The sequence below is a fragment of the Ovis aries genome, chromosome 5, assembly GCF_016772045.2.
Source record: "Ovis aries strain OAR_USU_Benz2616 breed Rambouillet chromosome 5, ARS-UI_Ramb_v3.0, whole genome shotgun sequence".
NCBI classification, from domain to species: Eukaryota; Metazoa; Chordata; class Mammalia; order Artiodactyla; family Bovidae; genus Ovis; species Ovis aries.
The window spans coordinates 20,197,334-20,224,794 of record NC_056058.1 but is presented as its reverse complement, the minus strand read 5'-3'; the positions used below and the strand labels follow the sequence as shown (position 1 = coordinate 20,224,794).

General features: G+C 51.0%; 2 protein-coding genes and 1 long non-coding RNA gene across 3 annotated transcripts in view; 2 read left to right on the top strand and 1 right to left on the bottom strand.

Moving 5' to 3' along the window:
* The window catches only part of LOC132659813 (uncharacterized), a 33,359-nt gene extending 26,254 nt beyond the window's left edge, over positions 1 to 7,105 (bottom strand). Inside the window, exons 1-2 of the long non-coding RNA XR_009600663.1 lie at positions 6,934 to 7,105; positions 849 to 883 (exon numbers count right to left, since the gene is read on the bottom strand). This is a non-coding gene — a long non-coding RNA (uncharacterized LOC132659813). The remainder of the gene's footprint in view (positions 1 to 848; positions 884 to 6,933) is intronic.
* Positions 7,106 to 10,012: 2,907 nt separating this feature from the next.
* Positions 10,013 to 11,924, top strand: IL3 (interleukin 3 (colony-stimulating factor, multiple)). Its single transcript, NM_001009420.2, has 5 exons — positions 10,013 to 10,211; positions 10,316 to 10,351; positions 11,351 to 11,443; positions 11,571 to 11,606; positions 11,723 to 11,924. Exons 1-5 carry the CDS (start codon positions 10,056 to 10,058, stop codon positions 11,840 to 11,842), a joined length of 441 nt encoding a protein of 146 aa, NP_001009420.1. The 5' UTR covers positions 10,013 to 10,055; the 3' UTR covers positions 11,843 to 11,924.
* Positions 11,925 to 25,160: 13,236 nt separating this feature from the next.
* On the top strand, positions 25,161 to 27,224 carry CSF2 (colony stimulating factor 2). The gene is given in 4 exon segments (NM_001009805.1): positions 25,161 to 25,332; positions 25,433 to 25,474; positions 26,177 to 26,302; positions 27,070 to 27,224. Coding segments are annotated over 4 exon segments (435 nt in total). The 5' UTR covers positions 25,161 to 25,173; the 3' UTR covers positions 27,178 to 27,224.
* Positions 27,225 to 27,461: the final 237 nt, after the last annotated feature.

Here is a 27,461-nt window from a genome sequence, read left to right as displayed (position 1 = left end):
GTTCCAGAAGGCAGCCAGGTTAGACTTCAGATGGGCCTGTCTCTGCAGGGACCAAGAGTGTGTGTGGCCGGGCCAGGGCGGGGTGTCCTTCCCGTGGTCTGTCGGTCACCCCTGCTTCCTCCTTTCTGGCAAGGTCCCCGGCAGAGCCCTCTACCATCTCCCACAGCCCTCTGTCTTACCAGCTCTATCTTGACCCCAATCCCAGGAAGCACCCAGCTGCCCTAAGGGCATACACTTGAGGTGGTCAGAGCATGTTCTGGCAGAGCCCAGTCAAGGCAGGGCTCATCCCATCCTCTGGCTACAGGCGGGCTGGGGAGGGGGCTTGGGTGAATGGAGAACTCTTTTCTAACCAGCTGCCAGAGAAGAACCCAAAGGAAGAAAGCCAGCTTTGCTAAAACAAAATTTTAGAACTCCCACACTTGGGGAAAAACATCCACTACACAACTCTACATGAGGCAAAGAATAGACTGATGGACGTATCTGCCATTAGGATGCCAGGTAAAGTTAAGACTTGGGTGAGGAGAAGGGGACAACAGAGGATGAGATGGTTGGATGGCATCACTGAATTGATGGACACGAGTTTGAGTGAGTTGGGAGCTCAAGCTGACTTGAGTGGGAGTTGGTGATGGACAGGGAAGCCTGGCGTGCTGCAGTCCATGAGGTTGCAAAGAGTCGGACACGACTGAGCGAGTGAACTGAACTGAACTGAGATCCATTAACATGCCAGGTAAAGATGAGACCGTGCACGTGTGTCTGACCCCAATGCACCCGAGCCCAGAGCAGGGATCAGCAACATGATGGCAGTAACACCAGGAGGGAGACAGTGGGCCCTCAGATTCAGCACTCACCTTCAGCACGTGCCACTGATAAAGTGTTTAGATTCCTGCAGGGGAGAAGAGAGAGTCCATGAGCACCATTAACCTGCGGTTGAGCTGGGCCGTCCCTCCCCCATGCTCAGCGTGGCCCCAGCTACTCAAAGAGGTGATAGTAAGGTTATTCTGGATTCCAGAGGGGACGTATCAGGAGAATCATGCCTGAATTTGGTTTCAGGAGTCTCTAAGGGCCGGGGGTTTGGGAAGCTGAACGGAAGGAAAATGAAGAAGCAGGAGGCAGAGGAACCGCCACACCCCTGAGCTGTTGGGAGCAACTGTGGTCCTTCCTGATCCTGTGGAAATCTGAAATGGCCTGGCCTCTCTTATAGGCCCTGTGGCGTGGCAGGAGGGAGAGATTGGGAAATGGGGTGATGGTGGGGTGATGGTGGGGTGTGTGAAGAAGCCCCAGATGGGCTGATACCCTTTTCTGATATAGAAACCTCCACAACAAACAAACCAATCTATTCATAATTTTCTGGAACTCAAGATCAGTAAAACTTGGAAAATTGTTCTCAAAGGGATATGATTTTTCTTTCTTCTCTTTTTGGCCACAAAGTTTGTAGGGTCTTTGCTTCCTGACCAGCAACCAAAACCTGTGCCCTTGGTAGTGAAAGCATGGAGTCCTAACCATTGGCCCACCAGGGAATTTCCCTCAAAGGGTTTCACTTTAACCTTCCCAAGGAGGATAAGAGCCACTGTCTCCCCAGACAGAGTGGTTGCAGGTGAGAGGGCAGCCTGGCTCTGAGTTCCCCCAGGCTCGTCTGTGCCTCTGCCCAGCTGGGATCTGGTCCTTTTGTCCTCTGACAGCTCTGACTCTCTGCCAATCCCCCTCACTGGTCTCCTGCTTGCTGCTTGACAGGAAGACAGGGTTTTGCCCGGGAACATCATCTGTTCCTGTTCAGTCATGTCTGACTCTTTTGCAACCCTATGGACCATAGCCCTCCAAGCTCCTCTGTCCATGGGATTTCCCAGGAAAGAATATTGGAGTGGATTGCCATTTCCTTCTCCAGGAGACCTTCCCAACGCAGGGATCAAAACTGCATATCCTGAGTCTCCTGCATTAGCAGGTGGATTCTTTACTACTGAGCTACCTGAGAAGCCCAAGTATTATATACTGTATTCTTAAAATAAAATAACCCAGAAAAAAATGTCATTAAAAAAATCATGTGTGTGCATGTTCAGTTGGTCCCAACTCTTTGCAACCCCATGGACTGTGACCTGCCAGGCTCCTCTATCCATGGAATTTTCCAGGCAAGAATACTGGAGTGGGTTGCCATTTTCTATTCCAGGGCAATCTTCCTGAGCCAGGGATCAAAACCTGAGTCTCCAGCATTGGCAGGCGGATTCATTACCACTGTGCCACCTGAGAAGAAAATCGCAGGAAAATAAAATACATTTCAGTTCAGTTCAGTTCAGTCGCTCAGTTGTGTCCGACTCTTTGCGACCCCATCAATCGCAGCATGCCAGGCCTCCCTGTCCATCATCAATTCCCGAGTTCACCCAAACTCATGTGCATCAAGTGGGTGATGCCATCCAGCCATCTCATCCTCTGTCGTCCCCTTCTCCTCCTGCCCCCAATCCCTCCCAGCATCAGGGTCTTTTCCAATGAGTCAGCTCTTCACATGAGGTGGCCAAAGTACTGGAGTTTCAGCTTCAGCGTCAGTCCTTCCAGTGAACACCCAGGACTGATCGCCTTTAGGATGGACTGGTTAGATCTCCTTGCAGTCCAAGGGACTCCCAAGAGCCTTCTCCAACACCCCAGTTCAAAAGCACCAATTCTTCAGTGCTCAGCTTTCTTCACAGTCCATCTCTCACATCCATACATGACCACAGGAAAAACCATAGCCTTGACTAAACGGACCTTTGTTGGCAAAGTAATGTCTCTGCTTTTCAATATGCTATCTAGGTTGGTCATCTTTCCTTCCAAGGAGTAAGCATCTTTTAATTTCATGGCTGCAGTCACCATCTGCAGTGATTTTGGAGCCCAAAAAAATAAAGTCTGACACTGTTTCCACTGTTTCCCCATCTATTTCCCATGAAGTGATGGGACCAGATGCCATGATCTTCGTTTTCTGAATGTTGAGCTTTAAGCCAACTTTTTCATTCTCCTCTTTCACTTTCATCAAGAGGCTTTTTAGTTCCTCTTCATTTTCTGCCATAAGGGTGGTGTCATCTGCATATCTGAGGTTATTGATATTTCTCCCAGCAATCTTGATTCCAGCTTATGTTTCTTCCAGCCCAGTGTTTCTCATGATGTACTCTGCATAGAAGTTAAATAAGCAGGGTGACAATATACAGCCTTGACGTACTCCTTTTCCTATTTGGAACCATTCAGGTGTGACCTAAATCAAATCCCTTATAATTATACAGTGGAAGTGAGAAATAGATTTAAGGGACTAGATCTGATAGACAGAGTGCCTGATGAACTATGGACGGAGGTTTGTGACATTGTACAGGAGACAGGGATCAAGACTATCCCTATGGAAAAGAAATGCAAAAAAAAAAAAATACATTTACAGTATAGTAATGTATTTATTCGGAGAAGGCAATGGCACCCTACTCCAGTACTCTTGCCTGGAAAATCCCATGGATGGAGGAGCCTGGTAGGCTGCAGTCCATGGGGTCGCTAAGAGTCAGACATGACTGAGCGACTTCACTTTCACTTTTCACTTTCATGCACTGGAGAAGGAAATGGCAACCCACTCCAGTGTTCTTGCCTGGAGAATCCCAGGGATGGGGGAGCCTGGTGGGCTGCCGTCTATGAGGTAGCACAGAGTCAGACACGACTGAAGCGACTTAGCAGCAGCAGCAGCAGCAGCAATGTATTTATTGGGGCTTCCCAGGTGGTGCTAGGGGTAAAGAACCGGTCTGCCCATGGAGGAGATGTAAGAGATATGAGATTGATCCCTGGGTGGGGGAGAGCCCCTGGAGGAGGGCATGGCAACCCATTCCAGTATGGTAGGAGATAGTCCATGGGATTGCAAACAGTCGGGCCTTGACTGAAGTGACTTAGCAAGCATGCACTGTATTTATTGGTTCCATAAGTGTATACTGTCTGTTTCTAAGATGACTTGTCTGTCAGCATCTACAACAATGCTATCTTATACAATACCAAACACTACAGATGATATGCGTATTACTAACAGTAGACTTCAAAAATGAGAAGATAATGTGACAAAGAAATTTATATTTTTTTACAGGTATAATAATTCAGGCACTGATAATGAAGAAGCAGCAAAATGATTGCTTTACTGTAGCCCAGTGTAATAAACAGTATTGCAGTCATATTCACAATACAGTACTGAAAATACTGTTACATTTAAAAAAAACCCACCTAACTGTGATGATAGGCTGATGTGAAATTTCTCCAAGTACAAGAGAAAAAGGCATATTGTACCATAATGTAATCTTTTGAAAGCAAAGATATGAAATAGTAAGAAAACTAACACATTATTAATTTTGTGTTAAATATTTCACTCACTTTACACCTACATAAGGACAGACTAGTATCCACATATATTTTAAGCGTTCATGATATAACTTTTTCTTAAAATTTTCACTATTTCTAGGCTCCACATCTTGTCTGTCAGTTTTTTCAAACTGTTGCCAATCTCCAATATATATTTATTGGGAAAAAAAAATCTATGTATAAGTGGAACCTCTCAGTTCAAACCCATGTTGTTCAAAGGTCAGCTATATTTTTAAGAGCCTGAAACATTGATACTAGCATTTAAGTCCCAACACTGTCACCTCACAGTTTGGGGGCAGCTTCTTTGAGAAGGAGGACTATGGGGCTGAGGGCCTTATATACCTGTCCCTCCCCTGCTCCTGGTTTTGTCTGAGATAAATATAATGAGCACAACAGGAATGAATGCATGTCTCAGATCTTTGTGTTCCAGGTGAGAAGCAAGAGAGTGACGGGCACTGAATGCTTATACATTTATGAATAACAAGAATGATATGGCCACCCCCAGTCCCCCAGATACTGAAGCAGCACCTAGTAGGCTTGAGGTCAACAGACAGCTCTACTTGGGAACGCTTCCTCTGTGACTTGCCTGGCTCCAGACCATCCTTGAGATCTTAGCTGCCCTACAATCCAGCAAGGAGAGGCTGCCCCATTTCTGGGTTCCCTTTTGACACCCCACTCCCCACCCCACCAGTCTTGTCATCCTAGACTGTGCTTCCCCGTCTATCTTCTCTATTGGACTGGGCTTGGGGAGGAGGTTCACTTGGCACAGATGTGCCCCCAAGAAAGCCATGTCCCTGCAGATTGGAATAAAAAGCTGAGGGTGCACAGGCTGAGGCTGTACAGGCCCCAGGGAAGGAGTACAGAGCTGAGCAGCACAGGACAGCTAGGCCCCTCCATCTGGGCCCACCCAGGTGGCTCTTTCCTGTGCTCTTGCTCAGCTGGGCATGTGAAACCTGATGGTACTGCATGGCCAGCCTGAGCCCTGAGCTGCCTTTTGTATTGATAAAACCAGACGATGTGGTCAGGGCCACCAGTGGAAGCACAGCTGAGGTCATAGAGATACCAAATCTGACACAAGATGCCGTGGACAAGGTGGCAGAAGAGCCTGTCATGATGACGCAGGCCTGGGTCCCTGACAGTGGCGGGCAGCCAGTAAAGGCCAGCAGGCCTGTGGGGGCAAGGGACAGGAAGGAGCGGGAGTGGACCTCTGGATGGATGGGTCCCAGGGGCCACGACCTCAGACACTGTACCCTACTCTGAATGTATCTAGGCCACAGGCAGGACCAAGCCAGGCTGGCAGGGATCCACAGGCCAAGGCCCAAGGCCCCATACTGAGACTCACAGGGTCTCTCTCCTATAGACCCCATCCTGCCCCAGCCCTAGCAGGGCCTCCCCGTCCGTGCATCCACCCAGGGCTGGGAGCCATCAGCTCACTTCCCTTCATGATTGCAATCAGCCAGCCTGCAGAGGAGGCTTTCCCTTTGCTGGGCTGATGCAAACGCCTGGGCTGGAATCACTTTCTAACAGGAGGTGGCTGGGCCTCTCCCAAGGGGAGAGGGCAGGACTGTGGCCTGCAGGGGAAGAGAGAGGGGTTCCTGTAATTTCACCTGAAGCAGTTTCTTTAGAGTCAAGGCGAACCTCAAAGGAGACTCCTGGAGGAGCCCCAGGCTCTGCCTGGTTCCCCTGAGAGGCTGCAGGAACTCTGTGGAGAACACCCACTTCTCTGTCCTCCACAGGGGCACCCCTCCCGCTGCCCGACCTCCCAGTCACATTTGCTTAGAGGAATGTGACTCTGTTCCTCACACACACGATGGGACATCCTTGCTCCATTCCCTTCCCTTCCCTTCATGGCCTCCTCCCGTTGTCCCGCCTCAGGAGCCTGCCTTTCTACACTCTGGCTCAGAGAAGCCCTGATTCCTTCTAACCTCCTCTCCCTCTGACCCCAAGATGCCAGCCCCTCAAGGTTATCCCTAGCAGTCAGCTCACACTCCCCGATCATGCCACCCTCCATGCCTCTAACCCCACCTCCCCAAACCCTCAAGGGCTGACTTCGCTTTCTATTTCCTAGGGAATACAGAAGCTATTGTCCCCTCCTGCCACCAAACCCACTGAAACTTCCCAGCTGGACAGACGGGGCCCACCCAGGCAGCCCTTCCCTGAGCTCTCTGCTCAGGTTGGTGTGTGATACCTGATGTTGTGATTCCTCCCCGTGACCATCCTCTTCAGGCACCCCCTGCATGGCCCACTGTCCATCTCTCTCAACCATTTCCAGCTCATCTCCAGCAGAGAGATATTCAAGTTTCCCTGCCTGAAAAGATCCCTCTCTGACTGCTTGACCCCTCTAACTGCTTCTGTCTCTCTCTCTCTCTTCTTCCCTTCAGAATAAATCTTTGAAGAGCCATCTATCTGTCTTACCCTCCCTCATTCCTCAGCCCACTGCCACTGGCTTCTGCCCGCACCATACATTAAAACATTCCCCCCTCCGCCCCCCGCAGAGGCTCCAGCGGCCTCCTTGTCCTTAACCCAGGATAATGATCCCAGGGGCCACATCTTATCCTCACCCTACTTCTCCCCCCGCCCACCTGGCATTACCTCCTAATTTCCCACTTTCCAGTGCTGTTGCGGTGCGTCCTCAGCCTCTGGGGTCAGACAGACTTGCGTGCATTCAGTCCTGGTGATGTTGCTTCTTAGCTGCAGGAACTCCACCTCTCTGAGACTCAGTTTCCTTTTCTGTAAAATGGGGTAATAAAAGTCTCTGCCTCGGGGCTCACTGTGAGGATGAAATGAATTAACCATTAAAAAAGAACTTAGCGCCCAGCATTTTAGTAAGTGCTGCTCAGTGAAAGTTAGCTGTTTAAAGTCTCTAACTGCATCTGGCTCTTTTGCTCCCCACCAGAATCAACTCACTCCAGCCTTCCTACGATCTGCGTATCAGAGAACGCCCCCGACTCCTCACCAGCCAACCTGCTGTCCTGATTCTTCCCAACCATTCTCCCCGCAGTAGCTAGACTGGGATTCCTGGGACTCAAATCTTCTAGGGACCACACACACCTATCCCTGGCTGAAAACCCCACAATGCTTCCAATGCTCTTAGCATGAAGCCTAAACCTGCTCCTCCTTTAATAGGTTTTATAACTATTTTTAAAACAAGAGGCAAATTACAATGGTCAAGATTTATAATAACAAATAAATTCTCTACACAAAATTTTTCTTTGCTTAGAATACAATCTGAAGTCAGGACTTTCAGAGAAGCCTTGTGGGAACATTCAGCCTCCATAGTTTTCAGTTTCCCTCAGAAAGCCTATTTACATAAAAAAGGAAGTTTTTCTCTATAAGAAATCACATTTTTTGTGTGCATATGCACAGGTCCCAAAACTCTTACAAAGAATGTAACACCAAACCACAGCTGAGTGTTCAAGAAGTCCTGGGTCTCTGGGACACGAACCTCCACCCCTGCTTGAGCTGAATACTTTAAATCAGAACTTTTTAAAAATTCTGATTTTCCTTCCCCATTTTTAAGTTGAAATATAGTTAATGTACAATGTTATGTATCACAGGTGTACAGTAATTCACAAATTTTAAGTTATACTCATTTATAGTTATTATAAAATATTGGCTATCCAAACTCCATGTTATGAAATATACCCTTGTAGCTTATTTTATACCTAATAGCTTGCACTTCTTAATCCCCTACTTCTATGTTGCCCCTCCCCACTTTTCTCTCTTCGTCAGTAGCCACTAGGATGTTCTCTGTATTTGTGAGTCTGCTTCTTTTTCTCTTATGCTCACTAGTTTGTTGTATTTTTTAGATTCCACATGAGTAATATTATACAGTATTTCTCTTTCTCTGTCTGGCTTATTTCATTTAACATAATGCCCTCCAAGTCCATTCATGCTGTTGCAAATGGCAAAATGTCATTCTTTTTTATGGCTGAGTAATATTGCATCGCGCACACACACACACACACACGCTAAGTCACTTCAGTCACCTCCAACTCTTTGTGACCCGATGGACTGTAGCCTACCAGGCTCCTTTGTCCATGAGATTCTCTAGGCAAGATTAGTGGAGTGGGTTGCCATGCCCTCCTCCAGGGGATCTTCCCGACCCAGGGGTCAACCCGCATCTGCTGTGGCTCCCACACTGCAGGCAGGTTCTTTACCCCCGAGCCACCAGGGAAGCCTATATGTGTGTGTATCTATATCAATACACACATGTATCACATTTTCTTTATCCATTCATCTGCTGGGGGACACTTAGGTTGCTTCCATATCCTGGCAATTAAATCAGAACTTATTAAATGTCACGTGAATTACCTGAGGACCTGGTCAAAAGGCAATTCTGAACCAGAAAGTCTGGGGTGAGACTTGAGGGTCTGCACTTCACACAAGCCCCCAGCCAATGCTGAAGCCCCAGTCTCGAGGTCCAAGCTGAATAGGAAGGCTTTAGGTCTATCTCTACCCAAAAGACTGTGCATCTCTCAAGGAGAGGGACCATGTGTGCTTTATTCACGATGCCTGCTCATAGCAAGTGCTTCATATCAGTTTGTCGAATGAATTGTTCTTAATGCATACCCGGTCCCCAGCCTCCTTACGTCCTTCTGTCGTCTAATTTTACTCATGCCTTTTGGACTCTCCACTTGCTTTTTGAGAATGCTCTGGGCCCAGATCCGAGAGCTGAGCCGGGGGCCTGCGGCCACAGGCGTATTGTCATGACATGGCCTTACATCACAGGCTCTTCACCTGCCTCTGCTGCAGCCACATCCTGGTCCTTGTCTTCAACAGATCTGCTCCTGCTCAGAAGCCTGTCACACCCAAATTCCCCTGCCTCAGCATAACCTCCTATCCTTCATCTCCCCACACTGATCACATCACATTGCACCCCAGCCCCTGGCTTTTCCATCCTGACTCTCTTCTTCCTCCCACAGCAGTCCAGTGATCTCAAAGAACTCTTCCCCATGTCCCTGTGACACCCCTTTACCAAAACCCCCTGTCCCGGGCCTATGTTAGGGCCTGACATGCCCCACAGGGCAGGGGTTCACCTCTTCTTTCAGGGCCTGCCCTCTGGGCACCCCCTCCTAGTCTGCCTTCTTATCTGGGTGCTGCTTCTGTGGTCTTTTGAGGACCCCTCAGGGTCTGCCCTGTTCAGTAAACCCTTCCCGCCAACCTGCATCAGCCAAATCGCCTTCAGAACAGACTGGGATCCAGACCCCTGCAACACAACCCTCTCCTTTATTCACTGTCTGCCAGATAAATTCCTGCCTGCTCCACTGGGCCTTCAGCTGGCCACCCACTCAGAACCAGGGAGTGCCAGGTGGGGTGGGAAGCAGAAGGTCAGGGCTGTCCAGGGCATGGCAGGACCGCATCCCACTGGGCAGGAGCTCTGAGTCAGTGGACCCTCACCTGTCAGAGAGGATCTCTTACCTATCGCCACTCTGCCCAGTGACCGCCTGTCTCAGCCTCCCTGGCAAGATAAGGAGATACCCTTTGAGTAATTTTTTTTTCCAAGTTTCACTGATCTCAAATACTAGAAAGTGATGAATAAGTCTGTGGTTTGCTATGGAGGTTCCATGTCAGATAAAGGTTCTTCCGAAGCCCGTCCTCCCTTCGCTTCCCTGGGGCATGGGCACACTGAATAAAAGTCGGGGGCTGTCTCAGACACTTCAGAACACCACGAAGGACCTGGACAAGACAGAATCCGCCCTGCCAGCCCAAACATGAGCAGCCTCTCTATCTTGCATCTGCTCCTGCTCCTGCTTTCTCTCCATGCCCCTCAGGCACAGGGGCTGCCTTTGAGGACACCGAGGACTCCATATTCTAGCTTGATGGAGGAAATTATGGATGACCTAAAGAAAATAACTCCGAGTCCAGAAGTGAGTAGCTGGGATAAAGTTGGCAAGGGGCAGGGAAGGGCTGGCAGGTGCCTTGGGCCAATAGGACTCAAGGGCTCTCTCTCTCTCTCTCTCTGCCTCACCAGGGCTCCTTGAACTCAGATGAGAAGAATATCCTGGCGGTAAGAGTTCAGCCCCACACATGGGTGCACTTGGGTGGGTTCCCATCTCCTTCCTGCCTGGCGACCTCAGGCATGTCACACCACCTTGGCTAGCCACTAGGGTTAGCAGCACCTATCTCAGCGGTGGTGTGGTGAAAATTAAATGCACAGTGTGCATCAAGTTCCCAGGCCAGTGTCTGGTTCTTGTCGAGTGCTCGGGACATTTGCCCAGTTATGGCTGTAATAATGAAAATGATTTTTCTTAATTACAAAAGGAAAAGGCAGCTCTAGATGAACAATACCAGAGGCCTTAAGCTCAGTTTTCAGTGGGGCAGTTTCTGGGCTGGCAGACTAAAATTTCCCACAGGATCATGCCTGCCACCTTCTTTTTCCTTAAATAATTGAGTCATGTTTTCCAGTGCCAACCAGCACTAGTCATCATCACTTTTAGCTATTTTTCCTAAAGTGGTTATTTCACCTTTGCTTGCATGGCAATTCTTGGGTCAAACAAGAGGTAGAATCTCTTGAGTTCATTGGCCATTTGCATTTCCCCTCTCTGAGGCACTAGTAGTTCACACGCTGCACCCCTTTCCACACTGGGGTCTCTGTGATTGTCTTCCTGATTTCAAGGAGCCGTTAATTCAGTCAATTCAGTTAATTCATGGCCTTTTAGCTGCAAATATTTCCCTTAGGCAGGCTTTTGCCTTTTTAGAGTCTGTTTGGGGAAATATTTTTTTCCCCCAAGTGCAAAAAGATCCACCCAGGACCTTCATTCAGCTCACAAGAGCCACAGGCTTGGGACGTGGGTGATGTAAAGCTTGTCTGGGGGTGTGCATTCACCTCTTGGATGGCGACCTTTGGAGCAGTTCAGAGACACATCTGGGGCAAGAAGGGGACTAGGAAGGGGCTGTCCAGGGATGTCCCTAAAAGCAGTCTTGGAAAACTGCGAGGGTGACTTCAGCCCAGTCGTAAGAAGGACACTCCAACTTTCCCCCTCACATGTATTCTTTGTCCCCTTAGAATAAGAGCCTCCTACAGGCAAACCTGAAAGCGTTCATGACATTTGCCACAGATACTTTTGGAAGTGATTCAAAAATCATGAAAAATCTTAAGGTATGTGAAGCTGTCAAGGGCCTGGGGATCCCTACCTTGACCCTGCCCTTCCTCTGGCAGGAGGGTGGCGGCTCTTGCTTGTTATCGAGGACAGTCTCTGACTGTTTGCTTTGGTCTCTCCCCACAGGAATTCCAGCCAGTGCTGCCCACAGCCACACCCACGGTAAGCTGCCCCCAAAATGCCCCTGAGGTGATGCCCTGAGCCACAACTTGACCCCAGCCTGACATCCACCTTCCAACCCGGCTCCATCTGATGCCTCCTTCTTTGTTTCTACACAGGAAGATTCAATTCTTATTGAGGACAGCAACTTGGGGGATTTTCGGATGAAATTGGAAGAATATTTGGCTACCATTAGAGGCTATCTCAGACACGACTTAGCAGCAGCAGAGACTATCTGAAGTCCAAGAACATACGGTTTTTCTAACATCTGAAGTCTGAAGCCTAGTTCCCTCTCTGAAGCCTCAGATCATCAGTGACAACAGACTGTCCTAAATTTCTTCGATGTTTCTCACATGGTCCAGGCCTGGAAGAATTAATTTTCTCCTGTGGAGCCAGATGAATCGTTAATTATTTAACTCCTGATATGTGTGGCCCCCATTTGTCCTTTTGGGATTATGTTCTCATTTTTAATCTATTGAGACTTATTTATTTATGTATGTATTTATTTATTACCTTGTGCAAATGTGAAGGGTATTTATTTTAGCAGGGGAGTCATGTTCTGCTCCTTCTGGACAAAACTTAAGATGGGGACTTGGGAGTATGTTCATTTGTACCTCAGATTTGAAACTGAGGTACACATCTTGAAAATAAACTACACTCTCTTAACAAATGCTTTGTTGCTACTGTTTCACTTTGACTCAGTAACTCTCTCGCCTGATGATTTAACATGCCTCCCTGCACCGGATGGGCCCTTGTACCCACACCCTGGCAATCAGTAGTCCATTGGGAAGCTAGATTGAATTTTAGAAAAGGCAAATGTGGTCAGGTTGGTTTATACTTAATTTTCCAGTCCTGGAGGGTCTTCTGGACCTTGTCCAGATACAGACAAGGTCTGTGTTTAGTCACTAAATCGTGTCCAACTCTTTTGTGATCTCATGAACCATAGCCGACTAGGCTTCTCTGTCCATGGGATTTCCCAGGCAAAAATACTAGAGTGGATTGCCTTTTCCTTCTCCAGGGACTCTTACTGACCCAAGGATCAAACCTGCCTCTCCTGCATTGACAGGTGGATTCGTGACCACTGAATCACCAGGAAAGATCCATACAGAGTCCTGCTGCTGCAGCTGCCAAGTCACTTCGGTCGTGTCTGACTCTGTGTAACCGACCCCATAGACAGCAGCCCACCAGGTTCCCCTGTCCTTGGGATTCTCCAGGCAAGAATATTGGAGTGGGTTGCCATTTCTTCTCCAATACATGAAAGTGAAAAGTGGAAGTGAAGTCGCTCAGCTGTGTCCAACTCCTAGCGACCCCATGGACTGCAGCCCACCAGGCTCCTCCATCCATGGGATTTTCCAGGCAAGAATACTGGAGTGGGTGCCCATCGTCTTCTCCAATACAGAGTCCTAGGGTAGCATAAAAGGCCTGATTCCACCTAGTGCTTCTATTTTCCTACTCTCACAGCTACCTATCTTCTCAATGCTCCAGGTAACAGAAGTGCTGTGGCTTCCTAGGTGAACCACACACCTTTTTCACACCTCTAAACCTTTACCCACACTGTTACTGCAGCCTTGCATGCCCTAATCCTGATTCAACATGCCCAAATTGATTTTAAAAAGCTGTTTACTTGAAGTAACAAGACTCTGAGTATTTAAAAAGCCCTTTTCCAGCATATTTTCTAATGCTTAATGAAGCATTAGGATGCTTCAAAAGGATGAGTGAAGGTAGTAAAAGAGAAGATGCAATCTAGCTTTTGAATCACTAATAGAGCAGACTGAAATCTTTCTTATTAAAGTAGACCAGGAATAACATAATAAAAACAAGTCATTGAGCCAGTATCATACTATCTTGATGATACTATCTAATGCTTCAAAAGCATTAGGATCCTTCAAAAGGATGAGTGAAGGTACTAAAAGAGAAGATGCAATCTAGCTTTTGAATCACTAATAGAGCGGACTGAAATCTTACTAACCTAGACCAGGAATAACATAATAAAAACAAGTCATTGAGCCAGTATCACACTATCTTGATGGCTGTAGCTTTGTAGTATAGTTTGAAAAAATCAGGTAAGTTGATTCTTCCAGCTCCATTTTTCTTTCTCAAGATTGCTTTGGCTATTTAAGATAGCTAGGACATGGAAGCAACCTAGACATCCATCAACAGATGAATGGATAAAGAAGCTATGGTACCTAGATGCAATGGAATATTACTCAGCCATAAAAAGGGATGCATTTCAGTCAGTTCTAATAAAGTGGATGAACCTAGAGCCTATTATGCAGAGTGCAGGAAGTCAGAAAAAGAAAAACGAATATCATATACTAAAGCATATGTCGGGAGTCTAGAAGGATGGCACTAATGAACCTGTTCACAGAGCAGCAATGGAGACACAGAGAGAGAGAACAGACTTATGACAAGGGTGGGGGAGAAGAGGGAGAGGGTGAAATGAATGAAGAGAGCAGCGTGGAAGCATATACTCTAACATATGTAAATAGATAGCCAATGGGAATTTGCTGTATGACTCAGGGAACCCATACTGGGGCTGTGTAATAACCTAGATGGGTAGGAATGGGTGGGAGGTGGGAGGGACATTCAAGAGTGAGGGGGACATATGTACACCTATGACTAATTCATGTTGATGTATGATAGAAATCAAACCAATATTGTAAAGCAACCATCAATTAAAAATAAATAAATATATTTTTTAAAAACTCAGAAACAGTCTCCTGTATCTTATGAAGGATGTGAAAATGTGTGCAATAATTCTTTTAAAAAAACTTAGTATAAAGTGTCAGTGTTTAGGGGATTTGGAATCGTATTGAAAAAGAAAAAAATGAATACATGGAAGAACAAAAGACTAGCTCAAATGCTGCCTACCTCTGGGTTATTCACACTACTCAAGGACAGAGCCCTGAGAGAGAGGGGTGGCAGGAACCCACTAGGAGGACTGCCCCTGTAGCCCTGGGGTGGCACAGACTGATCTGAATGACAGAGGCTGGGGCATCACTGAATGTGGCTTCAGTCTGCCCCCTGACCCTTGGGGTCCCAGTGACCCTTTAGCTCTGAGTGCCTCCCTCTCTGGCTCCCCTGAATCCTGCCCAGTGTACCTTCTCCAGTCTGAGGGTTCAGGGGAGGCGGGGCAGAGCAACGTTTCTCCTGTCGCTATGCTAAGGGGCAATGTCATCCTCTCTGACTCCTCACAAGTCCCATAAAGGCTTTGGGTGCTGAATACCTAGGAGTCTGGCCCTCTACTGGACGTGGGGGATATGGCAGTTAACAGAGGGAGGGAAGGTGTTCAGGGAGCTTGCTTCAGATTGAATGGCCTTGGAAGGTCTTTCCAAGGAGGTGACATATGAGTGACAAGAAACTGCCAGCCACACAGCAACCAGGGAGGAAAGAGCTCTGGACCAAAAGGACAGCAGCTGTTTCCCAGAGACTGAAATGAGCTGAGAGCACCACAGAAGGGAGAGCCCACTTCTCCCTCAGTCCCTTCCTGCCCTCCTCAAGCCCAAGCCCTGTGTCAGTAGCCAGTCACTGCAGGAAGAGGGCAGACAACACAGACTCCGTGCAGAGAGATCAGAGGATGTGGAGTGTGAGGTCAGCATAGGCAGGACCTGTGGGTCCTGGGCGGAGGAGACATGCTTGAGAAGTTGTTGTTCAGTCCCTAAGTCATGTCCAACTCTTTGCAGCACTATGGAGTACAGCATGCCAGGATTCCCTGTCCTTTACTATTTCCCAGAGTTTGTTCAAACTCATGTCCATTGGGCCTGTGAAACTTGAGAAGGGGGTGGGCCTTGTTGGATTCTGGGAGGTTCTTCATTGCCCTTCTTGTAGAACAGTCCAGGCTGCTCCAGGCTGAACTGGGATAAACATGAGCCCAGCACACTCAGTTTCATCCTTGACCCCCAAATTGCAGACCCTGCCTGGGTCTAGCACAACCAGGCCCAAGCACAGTCCTGGTCTGTGGCCCAGAACCAACAGGTGGTCAGTTCCCAGTTGAGTTGGGGTATTTTCACGTCATGTCCATCTGCCTGCAGGGAGATGGCTGATGACCAAATGGTAGGTCCTAGGTCAGTCTCCCCCACAGGTATTAGCCAGAGAATCCCAGAGAGCGGGGAGCCTGGTGGGCTGCCATCTGTGGGGTCGCTCGGAGTCGGACACGACTGAAGCAACTAGCAGCAGCAGCAGCAGACTGTCCTTAGTGCCAGCTCTATAAGCTCAGTTGCCACTAGGGGGCATCCAAGCCCCATCATAAATCGCACAAAGGCCAAGTGAAGGCCAAGGTTCCCACCCTTCCAAATCCTAGGTGCCTTTTCAGCAGGAAAGTAGATAACAGGAATTCTATTTAATTAAAAAATATTATGGAAAAGAATCTTAACTATGTGTATATATATGTACTATAACTATAGTATAAATAGTGTGTGTATATATATATATATATGGTATATAACTAAATCTTTTTGCTGTATACCTGAAACACTGTAAATTAACTATTCTTCAATTTTCAAAAATAGTATTTTTTTATTGCAAGGGTAATATGAGAGAAAATAAATGCTCTTTACTGATAAACTTTGGGGGTTTGTTTGTTTAAATAAACTTGGAAATACAGAAAAATAGAGCAAAAAGAAATTGCCAGGAAGGCAAGTTCCTGAGGAGAGAACTCAGAGAGGCATCGCCCACCTCCCTCCATGGTGTGAATCTTGTTCCAGAAACAGGCTCTGCCCCTCCCACCCTGGCACTTCACTTAGTTCAGCAAGCACCCTGAAGACCCTCCACAGCTTACCCAGGCTGGAGCAGAGAGTTGGGGGAGACACTAAGTCAGGCCTGGGGGCCTCTTGGCTATGCCCAGTTGGCCCAGGATGGTGTGGGGCGGGTTATTACATACAGAGCAATGGACAGATGGGTGCGGATCTCAGCAGAGGTGCTCCTCTCAGGAGGTAATGTGGAGGGAGCTTGAGAAAGGAGTAGGAGCTCATCAGGCAGCCAGAGGTGCAGACAGGGATGTCAGGCAGATGGTGCCAGGGCGCAGGGTGTGGAGTCTGAGAGTATAGGCTGAGCTGGGGGTCACAGGAGGTTAGGTAGCTTATAGGACCACAGTGTGGGTGTCCAACGGCCAGGTGGAGACAGGTCCCCCAGAACCCCTTTGGCCACTGCCTTTGCTTCCAGAGCCTGAAGACACTGGGCCCTCGGCACCTCTGGGTCTCAGCCTGGTAGCTCCTCAGTTCCTCCCTCTCTTTGCTCAGCCCAGCCCAGCCACTGTGGAGGCAGCAAGACTAGACAACTATGCCTGAGGAGTGGGGCTTGTACGGACACGCAGGGAGAGGAGGGGGCCACATCACTGTGTTTAGGGCCAACAGGAAGAGCCAAGGCAGAGGAGAGATGCTGGAGGAAAGAGGGGGATCTCTGGAGCCACGGTGGGAGGAAGGGAGGGAGAGGCAGAGGTTGTGTGGGCCAGAGTCGGGGGTTGAGTTCTCACCATGGCCTGGGCCTCAGTTTTTCTCCTTGAAAACCTCAGGTCAGGCTCATGCCCACTGAGGCACAGGAGCCCTTTAAGTCTGGTCCAGAGACCACCTGGAATCTCTCCTTTGACTGAACCCAGGCCTCTAGGGGTACCTACTGCCTACCGGCTCCAGCTTTAGGGGTGCACAGCACAGCTACAGTGCTTCAGGTCCATCCTGCGTTCACAAAGCCACCACATGCTTATCACCAAAATCCTCTACATGAATATTCGTCCCTTCTCCTACCCAGCACACCCCAACTCTCCACGTCTGCACACAGTGGGCTTAGATCCATGCTTGCTCCCATCCCCACGCCTCCTGGAGCTTCTGAGAGAGACCACTGGCTCACAGCCATACCCTGCCTTGGCTGATAGTCAAGGCCTCCTCCGTCCCACCAGCTCCTAAGAGATCTCAGACTCAGCTTCCACCTCCAGCCTCGGCTCAGGCTGTGGTCTTCCACAGGCTTTCCTGCTCCCCAGGGTCCACAGAATCCCGGCCTGAGGTCTTCTCGCCCCCTCCTCAGACAGGTGCCCTTGAACTGGCTGCCCCTGGGACTTCTTTCAGCCAACAACAGGCGAGTGTCTCCACTCAGCCTGCCCTGGAGGGCTCCACATGGGCCGTGCCAGAGATGAAGTAGGGCAGCCAGGGACAGCAGACTGTGACAGTGAAGACGTGCAGCTCTGAAAGGAGCTGTGTGGGGAAAGGGGCACGGCTGGGCCTGTGCCTGTGGCCAGGAGGAAGCATGGGGTTATCAGAGCGCCTGGGAGCAGGGCGCTGTGGCAGTGCTGCGAGTGAGGGTCCACATCCGGGGGTGACGGTGGCAGGGTGTTCCCTCTCCTTCCACTGTTTATGTCCTGTCCCCTGTGGGGAGAAGGACCAGGGTCCCCTTGAGTGTGGTAATGAAAACAATGAACCCCTCAGAGGGGGTCTGAGCCTCGAATGAGAGCGGGGAAAACATTTTGGACAAGCTCACCCTATGCCAGTGAGCATCCAACAAACGTGACTCTGTTTTCCTCAGGCTGAGGGCTAGACTTGGTGGCTGCTTTTTCCTACAAGGCTAAGCCTTAGGCTCCTGGCAGTCTGGGACCACCTCCTCCCACCCCGGACAGGGGGCAGGACTAGGGAGGACAGTGCCCTACACCCGTGTTGTCAGTTGACTCTCTCCAGGAAAATCCATGGACTGAGTCATTTCCTAGTCAGCTGACCTTGAATCCCCAGGCTGCCTGGCAGGGTTTGCTCCTGGGGGTTGCTTGTGGGGTGGTGCTGGGGTACTGAGGAAAGGTCTGAATAGGAAAACCCCCTACCACCCCCACCAAAAGCCACTGGAGACTGGCCCAGACTCCAGCAATTACTCCCCTCTCATCCTCTCTTTCCAACAGGGTAATAGAGGCTGGAAGGGAGAGGTACCCAGCCAGTCAAAACAGAAAACATCCCCCCATGCAGCCCCAAACTTCTTTGTTAGGGGGTTTCTACCTGCAAAGCGGACCTTCACCTCCTTGTGGAGATAAGCCAACTGGGGTCCAGAGGTGGAAATCACAGTTTGAGGTCATGCAGTGAAAAGCGGCCAAGATTGAAGGCAGGCCCGTTGGCCTCCAACCCTTCATTCAACACAAAGGCGGTTGCTGTGCCCCCACAACCCTATACAGGGGACTTGGCACAACACTTGCTAGGATGTGGCCTGAGGGAGTGGGAAATGAAGGTGTGTTTCAGGGAGTGAGATCCCCAAGGAATCTCTCCTAGAATCTGGTCATCCTAGAGACATTGTGTGGGCCGTCTCCCTCCCCTGCCCCACAGTTCACTGAGCCCTTTGTCACTACTCCTGCTGGGAGGGGCTGGGGGCCTCTGGGAAAGGTGCTGGGAGGAGGTAGGGGCTTCTGCCCAGAGGCAGAGGTATATAACAGGGAGCTCGCGGCTCAAGGCCAGAGCCCTCTGGGACCTGAAGAACAGAACTGGAAGCAAGAGACATACCTGCCCAGATAGGACCTCAGGGTGAGTCCGAGGGAGCCCTAACACTTCAGAAAAGTCCCAGGAAGCTCATTCCAGAACCACCCATCTTGCCCAGAAGAGAAAGCTTGCACCTGCAACTTTGACTGGCCAATCAGCTCCAGGAGGACTGGTGAGACAGCCAGGCTAGGGTCCCCCTGCTCTCACCCAGTGCCTTTGCCTGAACTCCAGACCCAAACAGAGAGAAGTGAGGGGCACCCTAAGGACTTTGGGAAGTTATAAAGGCTTCTGGTAAGGATTTCTCCTTTTAATTTTTAATGAAACCTCCAATGTCTCCCCACCCCACCCCACCCCCGCCCCCTGCACCAAGGAGGCAGGTAAAGGCAGAGGCCCCTTCTAGGTATCTGATGACACTCCTAGCTGGGGAAGAGCTTAAGGGACAGAGATTCACAGGTTGGGGGGGGGGGATGCATTTCCAGCCCTGGGGGGGGGGTACTCTGGGAGGGTGAGAGGCATAGGTTGGGGGAGGGAAGGCCTGGTGCACCTACCCTTGGTATGTCATTACCTGAGTGTATAGTCGTTCGGTGCTGGGAAATAGCAAAGCAGCCCACGGACCAAGGAGTGAAGTGAAAAGGACCTCTCATCCTTGCGTGCTCAGTTGCTTCAGTCATGTCTGACTCTATGGGACCCCACGGACTGCAGCCCACCAGGCTCTTCTGTCCACGGGATTCTTCAGGCAAGAATACTATAGTGGGTTGCCATTTCCTCCTCCACGGGATCTTCCTGACCAAGGAATCGAGCCCACGTCTCTTATGTCTCCTGTGTTGGCAGGTGGGTTCTTTACCACTACCACCTGGGAAGCCCCAGAAAACACATCGTCCCTCACCTGGAACCCGGGTCTGTGGCAGTGAAAGTGCCAAATCCTGGCCACTAGACCACTATCATCCTTGGCCCTGCCTTAAAGCTGGCATCCCTGGGTACTGTCCAAGGCCTGGCTGACTCTGTGCAGCGCTCAGGAACTTCCTCTTCACCAGTGACTTCCACGTGTCTTATGCCCTGACTTCTCTTTGACCTCTGGGCCCATGTGGCCACAAGTGAGTCTTCTGAAGTTCCCCTGGCCTCTCAAACTTGCCACATCCAGTCCAGTCTGGACAGACTCCCCAAACCTCTCTGATACTTTGGGTCTCTCCCATTGCAGCAAATGGCCCTACTGTCCACCCAGCTGCCTGAACTAGAACGCCAAGTGTCACAGGTTCCTCACTCACCTCCTAACCCCAACACACACATACAGTGAGTCCCCTCAAGGCTTTCTCTTAGCTTGCTTCACTCTCATTTCATGACTGACCCCTCCGGGCTGTTCACTTTCTGTTCATGTCTTGATTGATACCTTCAACACTGTGCCTATGAGTCTGGTCCTTGCCCTCCCTGACCCCTACCCAACATGAGCATCAGAAGTGAGCTCTGAGAGCAGAGGGCTGTGAGGTCAGCCACACACCCACCTCCTTGGAAGGTGGGCTATATGGATGCAGAATTTACACACACATGGTTGGGGGTTAACCACCCTCAGATTCCCCTAGACCAATCGAAACTTGCCAGCGCCAGGGGTCTTGGGATGCCCAGAGAGCAGGACCACAACAGCGCTCCAGGGCAGCCTGGCCTTTCACAGCGACATCTCTTTCAGGAAGGGCAAGCCACTCACGGTGCTGTTCCCACACTGGGTTCTCCTGAGGGTTCCCCCATGAGCCCCGAGTCTGGGTGGTGGTTGGGCTCGCCACCTTGCCACATCATCTGTCGAGAAAGATGCTGTCTGGGCAGCAGCTGGGGAAGGAGTAGCTATCCCTCCAAATTGCAGTACGGCTGAGACCTCTGCCTTGTTTGGACTTTAGAAAACTCCCAAAGCTATGCCTACTATCTGGGAGGATTCTCCCATGAAGTTTCCTGGGACAAGCAACAATTTCCCATGTGAGGTAGCAATAATTAAATGCATTGTACAGATGAGGGAGCTGAGGCTCAGGGAGGAGGGACGTTCTTGGGCTACCCAGGGATCAATGGTGGAGAGTTAATCCTGAGACAGAGATGCCTGGATGTCAGGCTCTGCTGGGGAAATTTTGCCTTTGGCCCCCAGGGCTTCCTGGGGATGGTGACAGGCCACCCTAGCTTCCCCGCCAACACCTGGAGGAGTCTCTCCTTACAGATGCCCTGAGGGAGACATCCCTCTGCTGGTCTAGCCAGGTGGCTAGCATTTCCTGAGGAGGCACAGGTTCGATCCCTGGGTTCGGAAGATCCCTTGGAGAAGGAAATGGCAACACTCCAGTTTTCTTGCCTAGGGAGTCCCATGGGAACAGTCCCCGGGGTTCAAAGAGGTGACACAAGGTAGTGGCCAAACAGCAGCAATAACACGGTGAAGAGGAGGCGGCTTACACAGTGTGCTGCGGAGTGCGAGCAAGGAGGGGCAGAGCTACTGCCCGTGTGCCCGAGGTGAGAGCCCAGGGGCTGAAAAGCAGGTCTGTAGGACCTGAGGGCCCTGTTATCTGAAAAGAAGGGCTGAAGGCCAGGGCAGTAGTGTCTAGGGGCCAGAGGCATGATAGTTGGGCCAGAGACTGGCCAGTGGTCTGGGAGAGAAGGAAAGGAGGAGCAGGAGCCACAAGGAGAGGTCCACACCAGCAGGCTTTCTGATCCCTGAGAGAAGATATCAGAGGAGCAGGAACAGATATGGGTTCAGATCCCATCTCTGCCATCAGTGATTGAACTGGGTGGGCCACAGCTCTCCTGGCTCTCAAGTCCCCAGGGAGGAAAAGGACCAACACTCCCATCAAGGGGTGGCAGGCCCAGGGAGGGCAAGATCAGCTGAGATGTTCATGCAAAGGTCCCATAGGATGCAAGGCACCCTGAGGCCCATTTCCTTCCCTTGTGATAACTTCCTCTGTGAAAAAGATGCCAGGGAAACCACAAGCCCCTAATTTCCCTCAGAGTCTGTGGGAGGGACACTCATAGGAAACCCCTTCCAGAGGGTTTTCTCCTGACCAGGGGGGGAAAGGGGCCAACGAGGAGTCACACTGCCCATCTCGGTCCTCACCCCCACCCTCCCACAGTCCCACTGGGGGCCCTGAGTCACTGTACCCGCTCGATGTTATCACTGCCACTTTCCATGCAGTGCAATCTAGGAATGCCTGCCCATGCCACAGCCTCAGCCCTGATGTCATCTTTCCAGAAGAAAGACGCATGGCTGCCCATGAACCTCATTGTCAAACCCCTGGACTGCGGTCCTCTGTGTGCCAACTTCAATGCCCACAGGCCACCCTGCTGGTGTGGACCTCTCCTTGTGGCTCCTGCTCCTCCTTTCCTTCTCTCCCAGACCACTGGCCAGTCTCTTGCCCAACTATCATGCCTCTGGCCCCTAGACACTACTGCCCTGGCCTTCAGCCCTTCTTTTCAGATAACAGGGCCCTCAGGTCCTACAGACCTGCTTTTCAGCCCCTGGGCTCTCACCTCGGGCACACGGGCAGCAGCTCTGCCCCTCCTTGCTCGCACTCCGCAGCACACTGTGTGAGCCGCCTCCTCTTCACCGTGTTGTTGCTGTTGTTTGGCCACTACCTTGTGTCACCTCTTTGAACCCCGGGGACTGTTCCCATGGGACTCCCTAGGCAAGAAAACTGGAGTGTGTTGCCATTTCCTTCTCCAAGGGATCTTCCGAACCCAGGGATCGAACCTGTGCCTCCCGCATTGGCAGGCAGATTCTTTACTTCTGAGCCACCAGGGAAGCCCCTCTTTACCATACCTATTCCTAAACCTGTTTGTGCCCAAGACACTCTCCCCCTAAACTGTCCTCCTCCTCCTTCTGGCAACCTGACTTGCCACCTGACTCTACTTGCTCTTTCAGCATGCACTGGGAGGCAGCATCTCCCAGAAAAAGTCTCTGGGGCCCTGTGACCACTGAGCTGGAAGAAGTGGTTCCTTGAGATTCCTTAGCTCTGAATTTCCTCCATCCCAGCCTGGATCATACAATGGGAGGGTCCACTGCTCCCCTACCGGACTGAAAGCCTTCAGGGCTAGATGAAAGGACCAGTGGGAGGGTCTCAACTTCCTCTTCCCCAGCACAGGGCTTGGTGCAGACTGGAAGAGTTTGTTGACTAATTGTCTGAGCTGTGACAAGTCATTTCGAGGAGGAAAGTGACCTTCCATCTCAGAAAGGCCACCCCAGCTCTTTGCCTCCCTGGCCACAAGCTTAGCGATCGCCCACCACACAGCCTCCAGGGTTCTGAATGACACAGACTTTCACTCTGTGTGGCCCTTTCACCTATGTTCCCCCTCGAGCGCTCCCTGTTAGGGCCTGAGCAGAGGTTTCATGGAAAAGGTAAAGGAAGTATCAGGGTTTGAACACGCCACACTCTCATCCCCAGTTTGGCCACCTAGAAATGTTCCAGCAGGCGCAAATGAGTTAAGGCTGGCCTCATGGTGTGCCCCAGATCCTGGCAGGGACCTCGTGGGGGCAAGGGTAGGGCGTCTGTATGACCAAGGCCTGGCTTCCCTGTACAAGGACAGCAACTCTCCTGCTATGCCATGAAACTTGCTAGGGCTGCAGGTTTGGGCCACAGTGCTCAGACAGTGAGTTCTACCTGCTCCCCAGGGCTGTCCACTGGGGCTCAGGCAGCATGTCCTCACTTATGTCTGACACCATCAATCAAGGTTAAATCATCTGGGGCCCTAAGACATCATTACCCGGTATGGGGAGTTCCTCCTCTATCAGAGAGGCACCTGCAGAGGCATGGGGGCTCACAGAGATGCACCACATAAAATACCCTCCCCTCCTGACACATCTGTAAGTATAGACAGCAACCACACAGGCACACGGACACTCAGATACGGAAGTGTGTTGACCCATACCCCTTCAGTCATGAAACTTAGAGCATCGGGAAGTAAATACCAACTCATGCCGTCCTCTCCAAAGTTCATTGTGAAAATCAAACACTTGTTAGCCCCTCAAGAGCTTGTGACCTTTCCAGAAGCAGTTCCTGTTCCACAGGGAGGCTGCTGAGCTGGAGGTGGGCTGGCATGGGGGCCATATAGGAAGTTAAGCCTGGAAGAACCTTGGTTAAGAAGCTGTTGTCCCCTGTACCTCCTGCGGATGCAACCACGACCCTGCTGGTGCCTGCAAGAGGCTGTAGATAGGAGCACAGTGCCCACCTCAAAGGGGACAGCCTGCCCTGCAGAGGGAAGTGAGGTTCACACAACTCAGAAGAGTCACTTGGCAAGGCGGTGTTGGAGGCAAGCTTTGAACTCAGAACCCTGACCCACCCCAGCTGAGAGCCCCAACCCACCTATGCAGCTTTGGAGCTGAATATGACTGTGTACCCCAGGACTGTTGCTTTCAGATGAGATTTCACCGTGGAGGATACATTCTGGAATCTTTCTGGCTGGACATGCATACGGTTGTTATTCCCTCAGCTCACAGGAGCTGTGAGGCAGAGGACCCTGGATGGGCACAGCTTGCTGACCGCTCTAGACCCTTGATAGGAGCTGAGGTGAGCTGTCACAGGACCATGTCATTGGGCTGGAATCTGCCTAGGCGGACAGCGAGGCAGGCCTGTGAGAGTCTTCCTCACACTCCAATGTCTCACTGTGGCCAGAACTGCGGGCTCTAGGAGGAGAAGGGGACACTGGGTCGGAATGGGCAGTGTAGCTCAGCCAGCCCAAAGGCTTCTTGGGACACAGGCAGGATGGGGAGCCAAGCGTGGGGGCGGGGGTAGAAGCCCAATCCAGTGTCTTCCAGGCCCCGCCCTGGCCACTTCAGGCCAGGAAGTCCAAGCTGTACCCAGAGGCCCCTCAGAGGGAGGGGGAAGCCTTGGCAGGTCAGACTGCTGGGGAGGGCTGGAGAACGCTCAGGAAAGCAGCCAGGTGGGCTGCCAATTCTTGGAAGGGCTCATTAGTGAAAAGCCCCAAGCCTGACCACCTGGGGGAAAGGCTCACCGTTCCATGGTAGCTGATAAGGGCCAGGAGATTCCACAGTTCAGGTAGTTCCCCCGCCTCCCTGGCGTTTTGTGGTCACCATTAATCATTTCCTCTAACTGTGTATATAAGAGCTCTTTTGCCAGTGAGCCCAGTGCTCAGAGAGAAAGGCTAAAGTCCTCAAGAGGATGTGGCTGCAGAACCTGCTTCTCCTGGGCACTGTGGTCTGCAGCTTCTCCGCACCCACTCGCCAACCCAGCCCTGTCACCCGGCCCTGGCAGCATGTGGATGCCATCAAGGAGGCCCTGAGCCTTCTGAACGACAGCACTGACACTGCTGCTGTGATGGTGAGTGAGGGAGGGAGCACAGGCCACGCCTGGGCCACCCTGCTGGCCTGGACTCATCCTGCCTGTCAGCTCGATAACAGAACGTTTTCCTTTTCTACAGGATGAAACAGTAGAAGTCGTCTCTGAAATGTTTGACTCCCAGGTAAGATGCTTCTCTCTGATACACCTTTTCCCAAAGGCCTCTGCCCTGGGGACTGACTCCATTTTAGATGGACCCTTACAGGGTTGTCCACTTTCTCTCCAGCCAGCTGGCTGCCAGAAGGAGGGTTGCTTAGGAGGCCTTGCCCCTGTGGCAGTCATGTGGATTCCTTTATTAGCTGAGCAGCCATGGACAGACCTAGTGTTCAAGGGTATCGGGGTCACCCAGGGACAGGTCGGGGTTATGTCATGAGACAGGGGGTGTGGGCTTGGGACACTCACTGTGCCCTGAGACCAAGCCCTGTGGACACCGTGCTGGCAACTGAAGGTCACAGAAGGTTTGCACGGCAGGTTTGGGCAAGCCCCCCACCCCCTTCCCCCTGAAGGGTGGAAGGACCAGCGATCTCCTTTTCTGGGGGCTGGGACCCTCTTGAGATACCAGACCAAGGGAATGTGGCTATGCTGGCTAGAGGTGGCCTGAGCTGAGTGGTGAGGGCGAGTCAGACTCGTCTGCAGTGGATGGGGGGACAAGGCCATGTGTATGACAGGGCCTGGCCTGAGCTTAGTCAGGAATAATCCTGTGCCCCTCCCAGGCCCTGCTCTTGGGTGAGTGGGATGAGAAGAGGAAGCAGTGATAGAGAGGATGTCCTGGGCCCACCAGAGCACACTTGGCCACTGCTCACCAAGGGATGGATATTTCTCACAGGAGCCGACATGCCTGCAGACTCGCCTGGAGCTGTACAAGCAGGGCCTGCGGGGCAGCCTCACCAGTCTCACGGGCTCCTTGACCATGATGGCCAGCCACTACAAGAAACACTGCCCCCCCACCCAGGTGAGTGCCCCCATTAGGTGCCCAAGCAGGAAGGTCTCATTTGAGGAGGGTGGAGAAATAGTGGGGCGAGACTTTTGGCTGTGGGCATTTGGGACTCCAAATGGTTTGAATCAATAGATTTGTAATGATCAGCCCTTCCTGAGAGGCAACCACTCTAGATGTTAAAGCCCTGGAGCGTGAGAGACTGTACCATGTCCTAGCGGGAACTGCTACCTTGCTTGTCACTACTATTAATGATGTCAGAGGTGAGGCAAATACAAGGAAACTCAAGACCTGCCTAAGGCCCAGAGGAAGTTCCACAGCCCAAGTGCCTCCTCCTTAAAGGACTTTCCCCTGGTCCTTCCTGGGATGCCTGGATTGCACTGGAGCAAGGAGGAAAGCTTACTCGGAATGGAAAAAGGCCCCAAACATTCCTTCCCTGTGGGAAAAGTAAGGTCTGTGGCCTTGAAATGTGCTCATTCTGGCTCCTAGAGACAGCCGGGGCTCAGCTCTGTGCCCTGGCCTGGGACCAAAGACGCAGGGGCCCAGCTGCCGAGCAGACCAATGTCTGTCTTGTACTTTTATTGGGCCCCTGGTCCGGCTGCCACTGACAGCGCTGTGCACCCTTTGGGTGGCAAGATGTCACCTGACCCACGTCAGCAGGCGGGCCCCAGACAGGCCTTCTGACCTCTGAGTTCTCAGAGGCAGCACAGAAGCATGCTGATCCCTCCCCCATGTTACCCCTCACGCCTGGACTCAGGTTTTTTTTTTTCCTTTTCTCTCTTAAGGAAACTTCCTGTGAAACCCAGATTATCACCTTCAAAAGTTTCAAAGAGAACCTGAAGGATTTCCTTTTTATCATTCCCTTTGACTGCTGGGAACCAGTCCAGAAGTGAAGCAGGCCAGACCAGCCAGAAGCCAGCCCAGGAGCTTACCTCACAGATCGCTGCCCTCCTACCCACAAAGAGCCAAACAAAACTCAGGATCTTCACACTGGAGGGGCCACAGGGAGGGCCAGAGCTGTAGGGGGCCACTGACTTGTTCAGGGCCATGTTGACCCTGATACACGTGTGGCAGGGGAAACAGGAAATGTTTTACACTGGCAGGGATCAGTAATATTTATTTATATATTTATGTATTTTAATATTTATTTATTTATTTATTTAAGCTCATACCCCAT

Bases quoted from the DNA above. Each gene is read 5' to 3' on its own strand.
- IL3 (NM_001009420.2), top strand. From the start codon at position 10,056: ATGAGCAGCCTCTCTATCTTGCATCTGCTCCTGCTCCTGCTTTCTCTC. The intron at 11,444-11,570 runs GTATGTGAAGCT...CTCTCCCCACAG, and splicing joins AAATCATGAAAAATCTTAAG to GAATTCCAGCCAGTGCTGCC. The intron at 11,607-11,722 runs GTAAGCTGCCCC...GTTTCTACACAG, and splicing joins TGCCCACAGCCACACCCACG to GAAGATTCAATTCTTATTGA.